This window comes from Nomascus leucogenys, chromosome 13, assembly GCF_006542625.1.
Source record: "Nomascus leucogenys isolate Asia chromosome 13, Asia_NLE_v1, whole genome shotgun sequence".
Lineage (NCBI taxonomy): Eukaryota > Metazoa > Chordata > Mammalia > Primates > Hylobatidae > Nomascus > Nomascus leucogenys.
The window spans coordinates 18,511,334-18,530,848 of record NC_044393.1 but is presented as its reverse complement, the minus strand read 5'-3'; the positions used below and the strand labels follow the sequence as shown (position 1 = coordinate 18,530,848).

General features: G+C 41.2%; 1 protein-coding gene across 1 annotated transcript; it reads right to left on the bottom strand.

Annotated features, from left to right (window-relative positions):
- Window positions 1-260: 260 nt before the first annotated feature.
- SPINT3 (serine peptidase inhibitor, Kunitz type 3) lies at window positions 261-3,413 on the bottom strand. Its single transcript, XM_003253641.1, has 2 exons — window positions 3,328-3,413; window positions 261-650 (listed from the first exon to the last, which is right to left on the bottom strand). Exons 1-2 carry the CDS (start codon window positions 3,401-3,403, stop codon window positions 457-459), a joined length of 270 nt encoding a protein of 89 aa, XP_003253689.1. The 5' UTR covers window positions 3,404-3,413; the 3' UTR covers window positions 261-456.
- Between the last annotated feature and the right edge of the window lie 16,102 nt (window positions 3,414-19,515).

Here is a 19,515-nt window from a genome sequence, read left to right as displayed (position 1 = left end):
TCTCCCCAGTTCCCCTTTCTTCCCTGGTTTCTGATGTTTCCTTGTTTCTTATTTTACAAGACCAGAAATCTCCTTGTCCAACTTAGGCCCTTCCAATATCGTACCCAAATTTCCAAATCTACCCCCTCTGTCCTTCAAAACCTTTGTCTCCCAGTGGGTTAAGCAGTAATTCATACTAAGGTGTGAATGGTTGCTCTAAATTTCCCCAGTGTATTTGTAAGTACGTGTATGTTTTAAAAAGGAGGTCTTGAGATTTTAAACATGATTGCAACATTTATAGAATTTCAGGCACAGAGATGAAGCATTTTTAGGAGCACATCAGGGAGAATAAATGTGGGGGTAGAGGAATGAATCTCTTGTACACACACACACACACACACACACACACACACAAATGCCTTCTATCGCCCTCAGAGCAATCCCAAATCCATGGAGGGCTGTGTTCTTGTTAGAAAATCAGGTGAACTTGCAGAATTTCTCACATTTTTCTTTCCTCGAAAAGTTGTTGCTGTTGCCTCCGCAGCCTCCGTAAGCAAATAACTCACATTCACCAGTTTCCAAGTTGAAAAACCATCGCATCATGTAGGTTCGACAAGGGCCCTTTTCCATAGGAAAAGCGCATACATTTGGGAGGAGATCCTTGATAGTGTCTGAAGAGAGAAAGTGGTTGAAGGAGACTAAGCCCATCACCTTCTCCTTGTTTGCCTCATATGCCAGGGGCTGTGACAGCCCTGGGCACAATTGTGAGGCCATCCACAATGGCTGTGCTCTGTACCTCTTTCTACCCAGCCATGGTCTGATCTGTCTACACAGAAGTTGACATTTTCACTTCTGAGAGTAGCCTGATGTGGTGAGAATCACAGGCTTGAGAATCCAACTCAAGTGGATTGAGATCCTATCGCAGCCACTTGCTACTGTGTGATGTTGTATAAACCTAACTTCTTCATGTCTCCATGTCTTCATTTGTAAAATCAAGGAGTTGAACCACATCATCTCTGAGTTCCCTTCCAGACCTGCTTTTATAAGATTTGATAATAAAGATCCTCAGGTTCCTACCTCCTGTCTCATAATCAATTCTAGAATTGATATCCTATGAGAGAAGGAGGACAGACTTTGAATGTGAGAGCAAGATTGAATCTGAGAGGGTTCAAACTTGTCTCAATTATCTTCTAGCTATGTGATCTTGGACAAATGACTTATCTCCTTGACATTCAATTTCCTTCATTGCAAAAATGCAGGTGTAATATCCACATTTTTGGTTTATTGCAGGGTTAGAGCTTACCAGTGAAAAGCATTGATAAATAGAAAATAAATCAATAAATAGTAGCTGCTCTTAATCATTCTATTTCTTAACCAATAAGACTCTTGAGAAGAGGGACCTCATTGTACTCATTTCTGCAGCCTTAGTGCCTAACACAGGCCTAGTTCTCAGTTCTTAGCAAATATTTGTTAATAGAAAACCACCACCACCACCCCACTGAGCCCCTCTGGGGCAGGATTAAAAGTTTCTTTGTACCCTGCTTTTATGTTTCTGTCACCATGTGGGCAGTTTTACTCTTTGTGGTAGCTAGCAGAACTTCCAACATTATGTGAAGAAACTAAGGCCAGATAGTGAAGTACCTGTCCTAATGTCAGGCTAGGAAGCAGTAGGACCAAGAATCAAACCCAGCATGGTTCGACTGCAAAGGCTTGCAGGTTCTTCATCCATCTTGGTTGTTGTAAAATGAGTGAATGGACGGATGAATGATCACACCTATGGTGGAACTTCAGGCAGCAGCCTAGGGTTTGGAAAGGTTCAGACTCTGTCTTATCCTCCTGCCTGCAAGGCTGACGCTAAGGGTGCAGGAGAATGGGGAAGAGGCAGAATAGCTTATCCAATCAAGGTGGGAGGTAGAGGGGCATGTTCTTAAGACATCCTTGTCACAGCAGCATCGGCCCTTAGACCCTTACAGGTGACTCTGTAGGGGCTGGAGTCCCATCTGCTCTTAATTTTCTCAGTCTTGCTTCTCTGCTCTTCCATTCCATTAAACCAAAGGAAAATCACTTGACTTGTTTCTTTTTTCTGTAAAGTAGATAATGACACCGTGTGTGTGTTTTGAGTGTGACAGAAGCTGTTCTAAGTGCTTTACAAGAATCTATTAAGAGGTAAGTTATACTGAGAGCTTGACATACATCAGACTATTTGATTAATAAAGCAGAAAAGATGGTTAATCTTTTTATATAGAAGAAGAAACTGATGATCAGAGAGGCTATAAATGATGTTCCTGAGGCACAGAGTTTGTAAGTAGAAGAGCCCGGCCCAGAACCCAGGTGTGTCTGACTCCGGGAATGCTCATCCTGTAAACCACTACATTTTGCTTACTTATGGCAGACGTTTTCAAACTCGAGTATGCATCAGAATCATCTGGAAGGCTTGTTAGAGAGACCCACCTCCACAGTTTCTGATCAGGTGGGACTGGGAACTAGTATGTTTCCAGTTGATACTGCTGCTGCTATTGCTGTTGGACTAGGGGACAAACTCGAGAACCACTCATCTATAGGGTTATTGGGAGGTTTAGGGTTCCATTTATATCTAAGAATCTATCATTAATAGCTCCATGTACATACGTGCAGAGAACTATGCTTGCATGTGCAAGGATTTTCACTGGCACATTGACAGTGATAATCTCCAGAAGGTAAGATTTTGATAATTTTTTACTTTCTTACCCTTTTGTGTATTCTAATACGCATTTTTATACAGGGAATCCTACTGGCTGCTTAAAAATCTTGGAAACTGCTGCCTACTATCCCCATTTCCAGCAGATTATCTTAGCTATAACTGCACTTCATCTCCCCACTTCCATTTGCAGATTCCAAGCTTCCACAGAGAAAGTGGCCCAGGAAGGAGCCTTTTCTGACAAGTGCATCTAACTTGGCTAAGTCCCTCACTCTCAAATTCTGGCTCTGATCTCCTTTTCTCAACCTCTCCTTGCCTGCCACCAGCCCCACCCCAGAATCGAAGGCCCCTTTTCCTGCTTTACTTATTTCATTTTCTATAGCACTTTGATCATCTATCATGTATATTAGATATTGTATGTCTCTCTCCCATTAGCATCTTAATTTCACAAAGGCAGGGTCTTAGGCTCTTTGCTTTAACCCCAGCACCTAGGACAGTGCCTGGCAATATATATGTGCCCAATATATATCTGATGCAGTGAATTGAACTGAATTGACTCTCAATCCGGTAAGGTAAGAAATGGGCTCTGTTTGTGCTGCATCACCTCCCCACCACCCCACCCCCAGCCTGATTCCCAGTCTACTCTTTGAGATCCCACATTTCATACCAACCTCGTGCTAGTTCTGATCGAAGCTCTAGGCAGAGAGTGAGAATCAGGAGAAATGAGAGAGAGGCCTGAAGCTGCATGGTGCCACTCAGCCAGTGGCTCAGCCTGGGGTTGCCATTTTAGGGAGCAAAGGGACCAAGGGGAGGAGCCTGGCCCCACATCCAGCTCATTCACCCTTAACTCAGGCTTTTCATGGGGCTGGGCTGCCTCAGGAACAGAGTGTTCAGCCAAAGCACAGCTTCGCCTCTCTCCTCCTGGCCTTATCTGATCTGGCCACCCAGGCTACTTTAGTACCACTTCAGGGTGGAAGCCCTTTTCACAGTAATAAAAAGACAGCAGCCATTTTTGAGTACCTTTTCTTTTCCAGGCACCATGCAAAATAGTTTTCACACGTTGCTTCTCTTAAGTCTACACAGGAATCCCACAACACTTAAAACTCCCATTTTGTAGATGAGAGGAGGTTATGCTACTTTGACCATTGTTACATGGACAGCAAGTTTCAGAGACAAGACTGAGACCCCGGTCTGTCTGCTTCAATGCCCTCGTATCGCTCATTCATTCAAACATTCATCAAGTACCCACACTGCGCCAGGCAAAGTATTAGATGCTGCCTCCATCCCATCTGGGTGCTCCCAGGAAATTATGGGAACAATACACACAAACACATTGGAAGTCAGAAACAGTCACCTACTCGGAGGAGGAGCAGATTCAGTATATTTTAATAGAAATATCAAAAGCACCATGTAGAAGGAGGGCCCAGCTTTGTTTGGTTCAGAGGGTCATGCTCTCTAGAGACACACCCCAGAATCTAGCACATTCTACCCGTCTCCTTTCCTTGATTCTCTAGAGATCCATTTTTCTGAAAGACAAAGCCAGCATGCTTTAGTGAGATTTAGTGAGCCTCAGATTTAAAATTTGAAGTTGTGATGGGTCCAGCTATTCTTTTTCAAGAAGCATTCTATCATATATTTATTATTATTTATTTTTAATAGAGAAATAAAAATTGTATAAAAGCAGTCCCCAATTTACAATGGTTTGATTTACAATGTTTGACTTTATGATTGTACAAACACAATGCACAGTCAGTAAAAACAGTACTTTGAATACCCATACAACCATTCTGTGTTCACTTTTAGAACAATATTCAATAAATTACATAAGATATTCAACACTTCATTATAAAAAGGGCTTTGTGTTAGATGATTTTGCCCAACTGTAGACTAGTGTAAGTGTTCTGAGCAAGTTTAAGGTAGGTAAGGCTAAGCTATGATGTTTGGTAGGTTAGGTGTATTAATCGCATTTCAACTTCTGATATCTTCAACTTAGGATAGGTTTATTAGGTTATAATCTCATCATAAATTGAGGAACATTATATATTTATGATGTACAATATGATGCTTTGAAATATATGTGTGTGTATATATACAGAGAGAGAGAGAGCAATTTTCTCTCTTAGCAATTTTCAAGTGTACAATATGTTATTAACTACAGTCACCATGCTGTGCAATAGGTCTTCACAACTTATTCCTTCTGTCTAACTGAAATTTTGTACCCTTTGACCAGCATCTTCCCAATACTTCCCACCCCCAGCCCCTGGTATCCACCATTCTACTCTCTGCTTCTGTGACTTCAGCTTTTTTAGATTCCACATGTAAGTGAGATCACCTGGTATTTGTCTTTCTGTGCCTGGTTTATTTCATGTAACCTGCAGGTTCATCCACGTTGTCACAAATGGCAGGATTTCCTTTTTAAAGGCTGAGTAGTATTCCATTGCGTATATGTACCACATTTTCTTTATCCATCCAGTGATGGACACTTGTGTTGATTTAAGTCCAGCTACTCTTGACCTGGGCAAGTCATTTAACCTGTTCCAGCCTCAGTTTTCTCATCTATAAACTGGGGTTAATTATGTTGCTTTAGCATTCTTCCCAGAATTGGTGCAAGTGTTCAATAAATACTCAAATGCCTCACACATGGTGAATACACACACAGGTACATGTCTTTTGCAAGGGACATGTGTGTGTGTGTGTCGCAATGACACCTTTTTGAAAATGGGGGTGCTAACTGGATCAGCAGCATACTTAGTTCCTACAGAAATGTTTTCCCCATCTTTGCACGTTAGTTATAGCTCTTCCTTTTCTTTAAATTCCCTGGAACCATGATACTCATTTCTTGGCCATTGCTTTCTCTAACTATAGCTTATACAATTGCTGGTCGACCCTCTCATTATCTGTTGATCTTTGCTGTTTACCCCACATTTACTTCCTTGAAGGCACTTCTGAAGCCTATATTGCAACATCTCTGTGGTACAACTTCTTTTGCACGTTGAGGGGTCCACCAGCATTATCCTTGATATCTCCTTTCTTAGCCCTCTTGGCTGATCAAATCTGTTCATCAGAAAACAAAATAATGATAGAAGGAAGAAAAAAATAGACTGTCACTTATTGTGCAGGCAGAGGAAAGGCGGGGGGACCTATTGGTGATCCTTGGCTGAGAGCTTCCTACAGTGTTGCCTCCTCTGGGGCAATGGATCAGGAAGTGAGAAGCTGCCTTTAAACGTACTATTCAGGAAAGCAGGGGAGGGAGTGATACTGCCCCCAAGGACACTCGGCAATGTCTAGAGACATTTTTGATTGGGGGCACCTACTGGCTTCTTGTGTGTTGAGGCAGAGATATTGCTAAACATCCTATACTCCTCAGGACAGCCCTCACATTTGGCATCAAATGTTAATCATGCCAAGGTTAGGAAACCCTGCAGAAGAGCAATAGATATAAACACTTTTTTAAAAAATTATAATAATATTTCCAACATTAACAGCATGATAAGGATCCAGTGCAGTGAGGGACAGTGCCTGATGAGGTGTGTCTGTACTCGTTTGGCCAAACAGGCCTTGTGGGAAGGTGCAACAGGACCTGGCCCTTGAAAAGCTCATTCTGTACTCAGGTTGCCCTGGGGATCTTTGGTCATGACTCAGTGAATTGGCTCTTTCTCAGGAGATCTGGGTGGCAGTGTTATCGTAATTCCAGAAAGGGGAGGGCAAGTGTAAGATTTATTAAAAATGCGTTAGAGCAGCTAGAAGGCAGCCCTAGCTAGTTATCTAGCACTTATATTCATTACAGGAATCTTACTAACCCTATGTCAACCATATGTGTGTGCATGTATGTGAAAAATCATTACATTATTTTTTTAGAAACTTTAATAAATTCAGGAGCTACACGTGCAGGTTTGTTACATGGACATATTGCATAGTGGTGAAGCCTGGGCCCGAAGAGTGAGCACTGTACACCATAGTATTTCAACCCCGCTCCGTAATATTTCAACCCCGCTCTGCTTCCAATTCATTCACTTCTTTTTTTTTTTTTTTTTTTGAGATGGAGTCTTGCTCTGTCACCCAGTCTGGAAGTCTGGAGTTCGGTGGCATGATCTTGGCTCACTGCAGCCTCCACCTCCTGGGTTCAAGAGATTCTCCCACCTCAGCCTCCCGAGTAGCTGGGATTACAGACGTGCGCCACCACGCCTGGCTAATTGTTGTATTTTTCGTAGAGACGGGCTTTCACCATGTTGGCCAGGCTGATCCCCAACTCCTGACCTCAAGTGATCCACCCAGCTAGGCCTCCCAAAGTGCTGGGATTACAGGCAAGTGCCACCGCGCCCGGCCCCAATTCACTTACTTTTGATTGAGACCCATTACTTTGGCTGGTTTAAGGAAGGAGGAAGTAAATAAGGGTGGGATTTTGAAAGAACAAAGTTTCACCCTTCAGGTTCTAACCTCCAAATGACCTTTCTCTTTTCTAGAAGGAAGAAGGGGACTAACATCTTATGAGCACCATATGTCAGGCAATTCATTTAATTCTGGTAAAATATAGTAACTTTGCACCAGTATAGCTCTATTTCCTGCCCCTTCTTTGTGCTTTTGTTGTCATATATATTACATTTATGTCTATTATAGCAGTGTTATAATCAAGAGAAGACCACATACACACACACACACACACACACACCCTTATACACACATATACACACTTTTATATTTACCCACATACTTACCATTTCTGGTGTTTTTCATTCCTTCCTGTGGATCCAAATTACCATCTGATCTCATATCCTTTCAGCCTTAAGGAAAAAGTCTAGTCCGAGAGAAGCATCACCTCCTCTCAGTTTTTGTTTATATGGGAAAGTCTTCATTTTGCCTATATTTTCTTTAATTCAAATTTTTATTGAGATAATTATAAATTCAAGTACAGGTGTAAGAAATGATATGGTTTCCCCTAATGTTAACATTTTGAAATGTTTCCCTAGTTTCCCCTAATGGTAACATTTTGAAAATGGGATATATATATATGCACACACACACACACACACACACACACACACACATATATATATATTCTTTTTACTATAAGGAATTGGCTTACATGATTATGGAGGATGGTAAGTCTAAGATCTGCAGTCAGAAAGGTAGAGACCGAGGAAAACCAATGACACAGCACCAGTACAAGTCCATGGGATTAAGAACTGGGACAGCCAATGATGCAAGCTCTAGTCTGAGTCTGAGGACCTGAGAACCAGGAGAGCCAATGGCATAAGTTCCAGTTCAAGTCTGAGTGTGGAGAAAACCAGTGTTTCAGCTTGAAGGCAGGTAGGCAGAAAAAACATATATTTCTTACTCAGACTTTTATTTCATTCAGGCCTGCAACAGACTGGTCAAGGCCCATCCACATTGGGGAGAGCAATCTGCTTTACTCAGTCTACCAATTCAAATGTCAATGTCATCCAGAAACATCCTTACAGACAAACCCAGAGATAATGTTTAACCAAATATCTGGGCACCCCATGGCCTAGTCCAGATGATACATAAAATTAGGCATCTCAAGTCCATTACTTGTCAACCTGGCACCCATACATATCTCCTTAGACTATACTTAATCTTAAAATAAAGACTATTACAAGATTATAATCCCACCTAACATGATACAATTATCCTGCAGACAATGGAAATACACCAACCCCTTCCCCAAAGAGAACATAGTTTTTGAGTGACGTTTACTCCTCTTGGTATCTCATGGCTTAAAATTCTATGATGTAAAATGAACAATACTTAAGTACTATGAAATAAAGTCAATACATCTTATGTTGCATAATAAGGAAATAGGAGAAGGAAGAAAACAAAGATATTTGCTTAATACACACCCATATTCATAACAAAATAAGGAGGAATACTCATGACAATTACAGTTTTTGTTTCTGTAAGGGTCACGTGGTCATAGCTGGTATTTATAATTACTTTTCCCTGCTACCCATTCTGTACTGCCTTTGCCTTCAGCAAGCACCTCATCTGGTCATTGTTCCTTACCTGGGGAAGTGACCCAAACCTTCATTCCTGAAGGGTTTGGGCCATTTGCTAATGGTCTTGCCTGGGTTGTGTCGTAGTTTTCCATTGGCCTTAATCAAAGGGCATGGTAATATTAAGAGTTGCCCCAAGGAATCTTCCGTATTCCGGACACGCTCTTCCTTTACCTCTATTATGCAGTACTTCAATTTCCCCTTTGGTAGTCTGGATCAATAACCCCAGCCAACATAGTAATGTCTTTCTTTGCTTATTGATTCGGAGGCAGGAGGAGCCCAAAGTGGCCAGATGACAGTCTTAACTTTCAGTTCAATGAAATCATTGTTGGTTCTCTTTGTGAAAGCAGGCCTCCTTCTGGAACTAAGACTTCTAGGGAAGTATAGGATAAGATCATGGGAATAGGAAGCAAAAATTTTGCTAGTGGGTCACCAGGGATAATAGTGAGTAATGCCCACTCCCATTTCCACTCTTTTATTCCTGGGCACATGAATCCTGACTATGGGAGAAAGGCTACCATATATTGGAGGCTGATTCAGAGCATATACAGCCTGCAGGAAAACCTTGCTCCCCGTCCTGCAAGGTACTATCAAACCAGCTGCTTCAGGATGCTGGGAAATACAATAAGATCAGTGAATTCCATGAGCACGGGCGTATTGCTGTAATTTTTTTTTTACTGTGACGTCAGTTCCTTGATAAGAAACAACACTGTGTGAAATACATGACAGTGGATAAGGCATTCCATAAGTCTACAGTTGGTAGTTCTGGCAGAAGCATTCCATGCAGGGAGGGCAGATTAGTGTTCAGAGTAAGTATCTATTCTAGTAAGAACAAAACACTGACCCATCCCTGATGGAAGTGGTCCTTATCTGTTGTCTTACCTTCCTCTTTCTCTCCCTCCCCACCCCCTTTCCCATGCCTACACCCTGTCCATCAATATTTTTTAAAAGCTCCCCAAATGATTCTAATTTTAGCCCAGGATTAAGAGGGATTCTCCTCTGACTTTCACATCTAATAATAACCCACTGGAGGAATTTTTGCCTCTCATCCTCCCAATCCTGGGCTTAGTGGGATTGGTGGTCTTAGTGCTCAAGGGAGGAATGCTTCCACAGGAAAACACTGTCAGGATTTTGCAGAATTAACAGCAAACACTGCCCCTTGTATATTTTTGGCTCTTCATACCACTTAATCAAAGGAGAGAAAGGGGAGTGTGTCACTGCACCACATGGGTGGTTAATCATGATAACCAAGGGGAAATTGGGTTGCTGCTGTACAGTGGAGGTAAGGAAGCTTGTCTGTATACTAGTTCTCCTGAGAAACAGAGCCAATATAAGATTGCGTGTGTGTGTGTGTTTGTGTGTGTGTGTAATTGGCTCATGCAATTATGGAGGCTAGAGGTCAAAAAGTCCTATGATCTGTCATCTGCAAACTGGAGACCCAGGAAAGTTAGAAGTTGGTGGTGTAATTTAGTCTGAGTCCAAAGACCGGAGACCAGGGGAGTCGATGGTGTGAATCTTTGTTCAAGGGCAGGAGAAGATGACATGAGATGTCCCAGTTCAAGAAATGAGGCAGAAAGATGGGACAAATTTTTCTTTCTTCCATCTTTTGCTTTATTCAGGCCTCAATGGATTGGATGATGCCCACCCACATTCAGGAGGGCCGTCTACTTTACTGAGTCCACCAATTCAAATGCTTATCTCATCCAGAAACACACTCGCAGACAAACCCAGACATGATGTTTAATCTGGATATTTTGTGGCCCAGTCAAGTTGATGCATAAGATTAACCATCACAACCTAGAAACCAAGGGATTCATTGGCACCTCTAGAACTCCTTTGTACAATAGTCTTGATCAATGAAAAACTGTGGGAACCCCATAAAGGAAAGATCATGAAGGGCTCAGACTGCACAGGAATGAAAGTTTGGATCACCCCATCAGGTGAAGCACTCCATCTAACTGGCAGAAGGTAACGGAAACATAGAAAGGATACCGGGAGAAGGCAGCTATGGTTATCACCTTGAACTTCATGACCAGCCACACAGGTGGGGTCTGTAGTCACTGTTTTATGTTAGTTGTTTCTTTCCTCCCTTCTTCCACAATTGAATATGAGGAATATTGGTGATGGTTAGCATTTTAGCTTTTGGGTATGTGACCAACTGACACCTCTCACAATGATTTGGTGACCAGGGGGACTCATGCAACCCCGTGATGGGACATGGACTTTTCATGCAGACAGAACCCAAGAGTGAATGTTGAGGGATGGACGTGAATTTCTTTCTTTCCCCTTTTGAACCTACTTACCCCTTCTTCTGTGCCCTGCTTTATACCTCAGAAAACCAAATGTATGGGTTGCATCAACGGTTATCTTGCTCTCTGGCTTCACCTTGGAACAAGGCCATGGGGCACAGAAAGAGATTAGAGGAAAGACTGGGATTAAGGTTTGGATATTTATTCCCCAGCTTCCTCTGGTTGTGTCTCCACAGTCTGCATGGATGCCTCAACTTGCTCCTTTCAGGATACCCCTTCCATATAGATCTCTGTTCCAGTAACCAGCCCTTCCCCTTGGTCCTTCACATTAAGGGGTGTTTTATTATACGATGCATTTCCATTCATTCAACAAATATCCATTGAAGACCTCTCCTGTGTTAGGCACTAGTAAGAAAAAGGCACAACGCTTTTTCCTTATAGAGTCTAATGTCTAGAGGGGAGAGAAACATGGAATAATGTCACAATTAAATATATACCTACAGGTTATGATAAAAGCTATGACAGAGAAGTACAAGATCTGCGATGAAGATTTGAGGTGAAGGGAATCCACACATGTGGAACAGCACATGTGTGTGCTTTGGGGGCAGTAAGGAGCTTAGTGATTTAAGAAACTGAAATAAGACCAGCAAAGCTGACACAGTAGATGAGGGGAGAGAAGCTTGACTTGACAAGGTTTCTCAGTGAATTAGCTTTGGGGAGGGAGTTGTGGGAAAAAGAGGAGACTCCTTAGACATAAAAAATAAAGTACATTGGAGTTAAACATACTTTTGGCATCTCCATGTCCTCCTTTTACTTTACTGCTGAATTGAAAGAACACCGAAGATGTGCTCATTTTGCTTGATGAAGTAATATGCTAAAGTAGGCAGTAAAGAGGAAATCAGTAGCAGGGAGAGAAAATTGTGCAAAAGGACAGAAATGATGAATCAGGAATGATGCACTCTCTACTGGACAATACTTAGCAGAAATAGCAAATTAAGAAGGATGGGTCTTTAGAACAAAAGTTAATAGCAGAAGGAAGCAAGAATGTGCAAAAGTAAGTATGATGAATCAGAAGTGATGTGACCTATATTTAATAATACTTTTCAGGAATGTGATATTAAATCAGGAGTATTAAACCAGTAGTTCCCAAACTTACACAGCATCAGAATTACCTTGGATCTTATAAAATCATGTTGTATACTTTAAATATACACAGTAAATTTTTTTTTTTAAAAAGGAACATTATATAGAATTTACAAAAAAGACTTACCTTGGGAGCTTTATTTATTTATAAAGTTTAGTTTTTTGGGAAGGCTCTAGAATCTGAATTCTTGGTGTACTGGTACTAGTGAGCTACTGCCTCTGGTGATTTGGCTAAAAAAAGAAATCTGTGGCTTATCAATGATAGAAAATGTATTAAACAAGTACTGAAATGCATGCCCATTGTCTTCAGCATCTGCTGTTGTTATATGACATCTGAGATATCTTAGGACAGCCCAGGTAGCAGTACTTGTTGATTTTGAAATGTAAAGCTCACTGAATAGTGGTAGAAATTTCCCTCCAAACACAAAACCCAGGTCTCAATGACAATTAGGTGGGCTCAATTCTCCCTTCCCCACGTTTCAGCTGTGGAGTGCAGCTGGTCTGACAAGAGGCAGGTGCTAGCAAGGAATTGGATCCTGAAAGGGGTGTGGTCTACAATGTTTTGCTGGATCTTCTGTTCTTCTGGGTAAGACAACTTCCCCCAACCCTCATTGCTACCACCACTGATACCTTTATGAAAGTCCCTGGGGTTGGGGGAATGAGAGCCAAGGAAGTGCCACAGGCAAGTCTGTGGTGGGGGAAGCAGTTACACCTCCAGGCTCTGGATGCTTCTTGTTCTTCAAACCAGCTGCATGGTACCTCCTCAGAGATGCAGCTGGCCATGCCTCCCCACCTAGTGGACCAAGCAGCATTTGATCCCTCAGAGGTCTCAACCCTGGCTGCAGAAATTTTAGAAGACAGAGTGCCAGTCACACAGCTCCCACCTCTCTGTTCCCCCAGAGGTGTGAGCACTATGTGTGCCTGGGCCCCTTGTCTTAACTCCTGGGTTCTGGTAACACCAAATCTTTTATATTCCCAAATCTAGGAGTGAGGGATTCTAATACTCATGTAACCAATTCTCAGTATTAAATCCTCTCTGAGTGAAAGCTTGGCTCTTTCAGTTCTTATACTGGGAATACTGGTTTTAACTCCCACCAAGACTTCCCTAGTAGGAAGTCCTAGTAGGAATTAGATTTAGATACTGAATATTAAAAATCAAAATCACAAATAGTCACTATATCCATCCTGATTTCCAACTAGTCTGTGGGATCTGGCAACACTTTGCCACCCTTCAGACCTGGTTAGCTCCAGTTTTGTTACTCATTTGCTGTGCGATTTTAGACAAGTCCATTTCCCCTACTAGAAGCTTCCATTTGTACATGTGTTTTTAAAAAGAGAGGGATTGGGGATGCTGGAGTTTTCTAGGACCCTCGGCTTAGGCACTCCCTGCATTTCCGAATGATTTAAGCTTCCTCTGGGCATTTCTGGCTCTGGAGACAGCTCCAAAGAGAGAATAAGAAGGAGAGGAAGACGAGAGGTCCTGGATATGCATGGTACCATGGGAAACACCTGAAGATTCCACTTGAGATGTCTCCTGGGATCTAATGGGCAGAGTCATGAGCAAACAGTCAGTGATAAAGAGACCCAACATACTCCAGCCCCACTGAGGTCTTGCAAGGCAGGGGTTCTCAGTGCTCGGCCCTGAGGGCTCTGAGTTCATTCTTGAGCAGAGCAGTGAGCAGATACTGTTCACCACACGGCACATTCTGAACATTTCCAAGGGCCTCTTTGGTTCATGGGTGTCAGGGACAGAATGATTCTGTTCCATTCATTCATGTATGTCAACCCCAATCAAGGACTGAAGAGTGCCAGTGAGAAGGAAAAGCACTAGGTGCTTATCAGATTTGGCAGAGTCCTTGAGCTGCCATATTTTCTTAAATTTAGAAATACACTCTGACATCATTAGTCCATCGTCTTCATCTTAGAAATGCAAAACTGAGGCCCCGAGAGGAGCATCCCTCCACCCTATCCTGTTCCAACCACAGCATCCATTCAACCAAGGGTAAAGTTGGGATTCAGATTTGGATCTCTTTATTCCCAGACACGTGCTCTTCCCATAGGATGCAGAACAAAGACGACTGGTTAGTAATTTGGTCTGAATCTTAAGGATGCACAGGACTGGGATAGGCTTCCTGGGAGAAGAGACCAATTCTCACAGAGGTATGGAGGCAAGAGCAAATGTCAACATGGGGAAATACCACACGTGGGGACAATGTGGCTGGACAGACATTTTGCAAAACTGCCAAGTGAGCAGCGTTTTCAGGGTCTTCATCACGACCCTGACCTGATCCTCCCACTTCCAAGGATTCTAACAACTTCACCTACTCTCCTTCTACACCAGAAGCAGGCACCATAGACTTCTTTTGTTAATGGCAAGACATTTGGCACAATTTTATTGTAATCACTCAGAACATTAATTCCAGAATACTATTGATCTTCCATACTGTGGCCAACACTTTAAAAACATTACGTCTTGTCTATTTGGGGAGTTACTTTCTAACAGTTGCATTAAACCTCATTTTCGGCTGAGCACGGTGGCTCACACCTGTAATCCCAACACTTTGGGAGGCTGAGGTGGGTGGATCACGAGGTCAGGAGTTCGAGACCAGCCTGACCAACATGGTAAAACTGCATCTCTACTAAAAACACAAAAATTAGCCGGGTGTGGTGGCACATGCCTGTTATCCTAGCTACTCAGGAGGCTGAAGCAGGAGAATTGCCTGAACCCAGGAGGCAGAGGTTGCAGTGAGCCAAGATCGCACCATTGCACTCCAGCCTCGGCGACAGAGTGAGGCTCTGTCTCAAAAAAGAAAAAAAAAGAAAAAAAAAACACCTCATTTTCTCAGTAATTATTTGGACTTAGCTGTAAAATTTTTAACAGATTTATTAAAATATCATTGACATATAAAAATGTATACATTTAAGGTGTACCACTTGGTGTTTTGATATACATATACATTATGAAATGATCACCACATTCCAGCTAATTAGCATATCTATAATCTCTACATAGTTAACCATGTATGTATATGTGTGTGTTGAGAAGATTTAAAATCTACTCTCTTAGTAAATTTAAGTATACAATACAGTATTGTAAGCAATCCTTACCATGCCGCACATTGTATCTCTAGAATTTATTCATGTCATATGATTGAAACTTTATCGCCTTTGATCAAGATTACCCCATTTCCCCCTCCCACCAGCCCCTGGCAACCGTCGCCGTACTCTCTGCATCTAGGAGCTGTATTATTAAAAAATGCTGAGAGTAGATTTTAAATGTTCTTGCCACAGAAATAACTTAGTGAAGTAATGCATATGTTAATTAGCTAGATTTAGCCATTCCACAATGTGTGCGAGTGTGTGTGTGTGTGTGTGTGAGTGTGTATCAAAACATGTTATTTGAAAAAGCAGTATGTAGGAGAAAAAATCATGTTGTACACAATAAATACATACAATTTTATCTGTCAATTTAATGTTAATTTTTAAAAATTCTATATATAAGTGAGATCATGTAGTATTTCTCTTCCTTTGTCTTGCTTATTTCACATATCATAACGTCCTGCAATTCCATTCATGCTGTCCCAAATGGCAACATTTTCTTTTTATTTTTTAAGGCTGATAATAGCCTATTGAATATGTATGTGTTTTTTATTTTATTTTATTTTATATTTTATTTTATTTATTTTATTTTATTTTGAGACAGAATTTTGTTCTGTCACCCAGGCTGGAGTGCAGTGGCGCAATCATAGCTCACTGTAGCCTAGGGGCTCCTGGGCCCAAACAATCGTCCTGCCTCAGCCTCTCAAGTAACTGGGACTACAGACACGTGCCACTGTGCCCGGCTAATTTTTAAAAATTTTTTGTAGGGATGGGGGTCTTTCTGTGTTGCCCAGGCTGGTCTCAAGCTCCTGGGCTCAAGCAATCCTCCCACCTCGGCCTCCCAAATTGCTGGGATTACAGGTGTGAGCCACCATGCCCAGCCTTTTTCTTTATCTATTCATCTGTCAACAGACATTCAGGTTGTTTCTGGACTTGCCATGAATAACGCACAGTGAACATGGGAGCACAGCTTTCTATTCTCAGTCCTGACTTCAATTCCTTTGGATATATACCCAGAAGGGGATTTCTGGATCATATGGTAGTTTTAGTTTTAATTTTTTTGGGATCTTCCATATTGTTTTCCATAAATAGATGTACCAATGTACATTCTCACTACCAACAGTGTCCAAGGGTGCCCTTTTTCTAAATTCTTGCCAACATTTATCCTTTGTCTTTTTTACAATAGCCATCTTAACAGGGGTGTGGTGACATCTCACGGTAGTTTTAATTTGCATTTTCCTGATAATTAGAGATCTTGAGCACATTTTTATATACCTGTTGGCCATTTAAATTTTTTCTTTTGAGAAATGGCTATTTAGGTTCCTTGCCCATTTTTATTCAGCTTCCCAAAAATTGTTGGATGCCCATTTGTTAATCAGGTTACTTGTATTTTTATTTATTTATTTATTTATTTATTTTATTTATTTATTTTTTTTTTGAGACGGAGTCTCGCTCTGTCGCCCAGGCTGGAGTGCAGTGGCGCAATCTCGGCTCACTGCAAGCTCCGCCTCCCAGGTTCATGCCATTCTCCTGCCTCAGCCTCCCGAGTAGCTGGGACCACAGGCGCCTGCCACCATGTCCGGCTAATTTTTTGTATTTTTAGAAGAGACGGGGTTTCACTGTGTTAGCCAGGATGGTCTCGATCTCCTGATCTTGTGATCCACCCGCCTCGGCCTCCCAAAGTGCTGTGATTACAGGCGTGAGCCGATATGCATTCTTGAATAGTAGTTGTGTGAGTTATTTATATATTTTGGATATTAATCCTTTACAGCATATATGGCTTGCAAACATTTTTTCCTACTCGGTAGCTTGCCTTTTCATTTTGTTGATTGTTTCCTTTGCTGTGCAGAAGATTTTAGTTTGATATAATCCCACTTGTCTATTTTTGCTTTTGTTGCTTGTAATTTTGATGTCATGTCCAAAAAATAATTGCCAAAATCAATGTAAAGATGATTTTTTCTTATATCTTTTTCTAAGAGGTTTTATTTTTCTCCTCCTAGCTTTATTGAGGTATAATTGACAAATAGGAATTGTATATATTTAAGGTGTGCAACTTCCTATATTGATAACGTATAAAATGATCACCACCCTCAAACGAATTAACATATACACCACCTTACATAGTTAACCTTTTCTTGTATGATGAGAACACTTAAGATCCACCCTCTTAGCAAATTTCAGGTATGCAATACAGTATTGTTAATTGCAATCACCATAGTGTACATTAGGTTCCAGAACTAATTTATCTTGCATAACTGAAATGGAAACTTTGTACCCTTTGACCAATATTTTCTCATTTTTCTCCTTCCCCCGCCCCATCACCCCATCCTCCTTGTAATTACCATTCTACTCATTGCTTCTATGAGTTTGACTATTTATTTATTTATTTATTTATTTGACAGGATCTCACTCTGTCACCCAGGCTATAGCCTCAAACTCCTGGCGTCAAGCAATCCTCCTGCCTCAGTCTCCCAATGTGCTGGGATTACAGGCATGAGTCATCACTCCTAGCCCAAGTTTGGCTATCTTAGATTCCACATATAAGTAAGATCAGGCAGTATTTGTCTTTTTGTGTCCAGCTTAATTCACTTAGCATGATGTCCTTTGGATTCATCTGTGTTGTGGCAAATGACAGGATTTCCTACTTTTTAAATGATACTATTCTATTGTGTATGTGTGTGTGTGTGTGTATACATATAATGTATACATACGTTGTATAATGTATACATACGTTGTATAATGTATACATACGTTGTATATATGTGTATAACATGTATGTGTATACACGTGTGTGTATGCATACACACACCACAGTTTTAATTCATTTATCTGCTGATGACATTTAGGTTTTTTTCATATCTTTGCTATTGTGAATAATGCTTCAATGAACTTGGAAGTGCAGATGTCTCTTCAAGACTTTTTAAAGAATTTTGGTTTCAGGTCTTACGTTTAAGACTTTCATCTATTTTAAGTTGACTTTTGTATATGGTATTGGATAGGGGTGCAATTTCATTCTTTTGCATGTGGATATCTAGTTTTCCCAGCACCATTTGTTAAAGAGATCTTCTGTTGCCTATTGTGTGTTTTTGACACCCTTGTCAAAGATCAATTGACCATAAATGGGTGGGCTTAGTTCTGGGTTCTCTATTCTGTTCCATTGGCCTGTACGTCTGCTTTTCTGTTTTTATGCCAGTACCACACTGTTTTGATTACTCTAGCTTTGCAATGTAATTTGACATCAGGAAATGTGGTGCTTACAACTCTGTTCTTTTTCAAAATTCCTTTGGCAATTTGGGGTCTTTTGTGGTTCCATATGAATTTAGCATTGCTTTTTATGTTTCTGTAAAAAATGCCATTGGCATTTTGGCAGAAGTTGCATGTGCTCTGTAGATTGCTTTGGGTAGTGTGGACATTTTGACAATATTGATTCTTCTAATCTATGAGCATGAGATGTCTTTTCATTTATTGGTGTCTTTTAAATTTCCTTCATCGATGTTTTATAATTGTCAGTGCACAAGTTTTTCATTTCTTTGGTTGAGTTAATTACTAAGTGTTTTGTTGTTGTTGCTGCTAATGGAAATGAGATTGTTCTTGGCGTATAAAATTGCTATTGATTTTTGTATGTTGATTTTGTATCCTATAACTTTAATAAATTTGTTTATTAATTCTAACCTTTTTTTTGCAATGCCTTTAGAGTTTTCTACGATCAGTTTAACCAGCCTTTTCTAAAGAGAGGGAAGCAGAGATGGCAACAGCATCAACGACAAGTGAATTCCAGCCTCTTTAGAGCCCCTTGATCCAAGTTATATTAAACAATAAACTTATTTGACAAGAGATAGCAAGTCTTGGTGTGCTATGATGACAAGCTGCCTGCTATGAGGTTCCCTTCTCAAGCCTGGCATCCTCTTTTCTTGCCCAGTCCTCTGGGCATCTCTTTCTTCTTTCTTTCTCCTTATCCTTCCTTCTACTCCCTTTTCATCTTTTTTTTTGAGACCAAGTCTTGCTCTAGAGTGCAGTGGCGCAATCTCAGCTCACTGCAACCTCTGCCTCCCAGGCTAAAGAGATTCTCCTGCCCCAGCCTTCCAAGTAGGTGGTATTACAGGTGCCCGCCACTATGCCTGGCTAATTTTTGTATTTTTAGTAGAGACGGGGTTTTGCCATTTTGGCCAGGCTGGTCTTGAACTTCTGACTTCAAGTTCTCTGCCTGCCTTGGACTCCCAAAGTGCTTGGGATTACAGCTGTGAGCCACTGCTCCTAGCCCCTTTCCATCTTTGATCACCTATTCTGTGAATAAATTTTCTTAAAACTTGGCACTTTAAAGCAACCATTTTATATTGTGGGTCAGCCATCTGGGAAG

Coding starts and splice junctions, on each gene's coding strand:
- SPINT3 (XM_003253641.1), bottom strand. CDS start 3,403: ATGCAGCTTCAGGCCTCTCTCTCATTTCTCCTGATTCTCACTCTCTGC. Junction 651..3,327: donor TCGATCAGAACTAGCACGAG/GTTGGTATGAAA, acceptor TTCTCTCTTCAG/ACACTATCAAGGATCTCCTC.